This window comes from Mandrillus leucophaeus, unplaced genomic scaffold (genome assembly GCF_000951045.1).
Source record: "Mandrillus leucophaeus isolate KB7577 unplaced genomic scaffold, Mleu.le_1.0 Scaffold69, whole genome shotgun sequence".
Classification (NCBI taxonomy): domain Eukaryota; kingdom Metazoa; phylum Chordata; class Mammalia; order Primates; family Cercopithecidae; genus Mandrillus; species Mandrillus leucophaeus.
In genome coordinates, this window is record NW_012107474.1 from 1966693 (window position 1) to 1969336 (window position 2644).

Genomic DNA, 2644 nt, shown 5'->3' on the forward strand with positions numbered 1-2644 from the left:
AGGGAGAGAGGGAAGGAGGGGGGAAGCAGGGAGAGAGGGAAGGAGGGGGAGGCAGGAGGGGGGAGGCAGGGAGAGAAGGATGACTGAGTGTTCGTCAGGCTACACTTTAGCCCGCTTCCTTCTGAGAGTCACGTAGCACTAGTGACCGTCTGCATTCCCACTGTTCCTACAGATGGAATCGCTGACTTCAGAATCATGAGACTTTTGTTCTTTTGTTTAAGAACTCCTTAAGATGTTTCAGATCCTTAATTCCAGGTCAACCAGCTTGAAGAGCCCCACAGAGGAAGTGACCCAGCATGAAAACACAGCTTCTTCAACCCCACCCCATGACTTCACCCTGCACGCCTCCACCCATCAGCGGCCCCCGCCCTCAGCCCACTCCAAACCCCTACAAGTCCCCAGCCCCATACTCCTCAGGGAGGTGGATTTGAGGTCTCCTCTCAGTTACAGCCTTGTGGTCCAAACTGTCTGCTCCAAACCCTGGGTGGCAGTGTGCTGACTTCCCACACCCTGGGCAACAGACCTGTCGTGGTCACACTCCTAGTGAGCCCCTCTTCCGGCTCCCAGGCCACAGCCTCCCTTAGGTGCACCTGAGCCTCCCCTTCCCATTCCAGGCTCTTCCCTGGCCCTGCCTCCGCCTGCTGAGGAATCTCGGTCAACACAAGAGAGGATGGCGACTCCCTTGTACAGCAAGCCCTGAATAAATGACCTTTTGTTCTCATGTGCGTGGGCTCTGTTTATTTCCACAGCTGTTATCCTCCTATTTGTACAATGGAGGCACCTAGGACCCAGTTCCAGCCTGGAGAGTGAGGATCCGACTCCAGGAGGCACCTCAGGACCAAAGGCCTCAAGGCCAACACCTTCCACAGCACTAGCCCCACGGAGCCGCAGGACCTGCACAAGCAGCGGACATCCCTTTCTCTTGACCATTTTTCCCTCTGATGCTTTGTTTTCCACATAGAAGAGTTTTCCATGTTCGTGGGGTCAAATCTGCCTTCACTCATTCAACAATGATGCAGGTCTCTGCCCAGCTCCCCCCAGGCTTCAACCACACCTGACTGCCTGAAGTGACAGACCAGGCTGTGCCCTGGCAGGTAAGGGAAAGGCCCCCACAACTCATTCATGCTCCCGCTTGGGCCTTCTACCCAGGAGCGGACCAGTCCCCCTGAGGAACAGCCCTTGGGTGGGGTGTCTGGTCATTTTGAAGAGCCAATCACACCAACAGGTGCCTAGCACAGGCCCCACCCCCACCCCAAATAAGGCAAGCGACCCCTCCCTTTCCCAGGTGGTCCAGTCTAACACAAATCCTAAACCAAAGGGCCTGTGTGGTGGCTCAAGCCTGTCATCCCAGCACTTCGGGGGATGGATCGATTTCAGCCTAGGAGTTCAAGACCAGCCTGGGCAACATAGTGAGACTCCATCTCTACAAAAACAGTTTTTAAAGAAATTAGGGGTGCAGGCCAGGCGCGGTGGCTCATGCCTGTAATCCCAGCACTTTGGGAGGCCGAGGCAGGTGGATCACGAGGTCAGGAAATGGAGATCATCCTGGTTAACACAGTGAAACCCCGTCTCTACTAAAAATACAAAAACTTAGACAGGCGTGGTTGTGGGCGTCTGTAGTCCCAGCTACTCGGGAGGCTGAGGCAGGAGAATGGCGTGAACCCAGGAGGCAGAGCTTGCAGTGAGCCGAGACCGTGCCACTGCACTCCAGCCTCAGTGACAGAGCAAGACTCTGTCTCAAAAAAAAAAAAAAAAAAAAAAAAAAATAGGGGTGTAGTGGCTCATGCCACTAATCCCAGCACTTTGAGAGGCTCAGAAGTTCCAGACCAGTCTGGGAAACATGGTGAAACTCTCTGTATATGCGTGTGGTAGGGTGAGCCTGTTACTATAGCAGCTGAGGTGGGAAGATCGATTGAGTCCAGGAGGTCCAGGCTGCAGTGAGTTGTCATCAGGCCACTGCACCCCAGCCTGTCCAACAGAGCAAGACCCTGTCTAAAATAAATAATAATAATAATAAAAAAGAACGAAAGAAAGAAAGAAAAAAAAGAGGTCAGGCTCGGTGACTCATGTTTGTAATCCCAGCACTTTGGGAGCCCCAGGTGGGTGGATCACGAGGTCAGGGTTCGAGACCATCCTGGCCAATATGGGGAAACCCCGTCTCTACAAAAAACATAAACATTAGCCGGGGGTGGTGGCGCGCTCCTGAAATCCCAGCTACTCGGGAGGCTGAGGCAGGAGGAACGCTTGAACCCGGGAGGCGGAGGTTAGAGTGAGCCGAGATTGAGCCACTGCGCTCCAGCCTGGGCGACGGAGCGAGACTGTCTCAAAAAAAAAAAAAAGAAAAAGAAAAAAAAAAGAAAAAAGAAAAAAAAAGAAAAGGAAAAGAAAAAAGAAAAGAAATCCTAAAACGCAAATTCCAATTCCACCAGAGAACCCTGCCTTCTTCTCATCCCTCTGATCTACCCCCTGTCCCCATCCAGCCTGGGGCGCATGGGCGCGTCTCCCCCTCCCTGGGCCCCTCTGTCCACCCGCTTCAGCCTTCAGTGTCCTGGGTCACAAGCGGTGATGTCCACGGCAGCCAGCACACCTGCTCCCGCAGGGCCTGAACCCCTGACCCCTGTAGCGCTGCGCCCACCCCACCCGT

General features: G+C 54.0%; 1 protein-coding gene across 1 annotated transcript in view; it reads left to right on the forward strand.

The window, feature by feature from the left end:
- Nucleotides 1-2565: 2565 nt before the first annotated feature.
- Nucleotides 2566-2644, forward strand: part of CSTB (cystatin B (stefin B)) — a 9168-nt gene continuing 9089 nt past the window's right edge. The window contains exon 1 of the mRNA XM_012002604.1: nucleotides 2566-2642. Coding sequence (XP_011857994.1) covers nucleotides 2566-2642 — 77 coding nt within the window. The remainder of the gene's footprint in view (nucleotides 2643-2644) is intronic.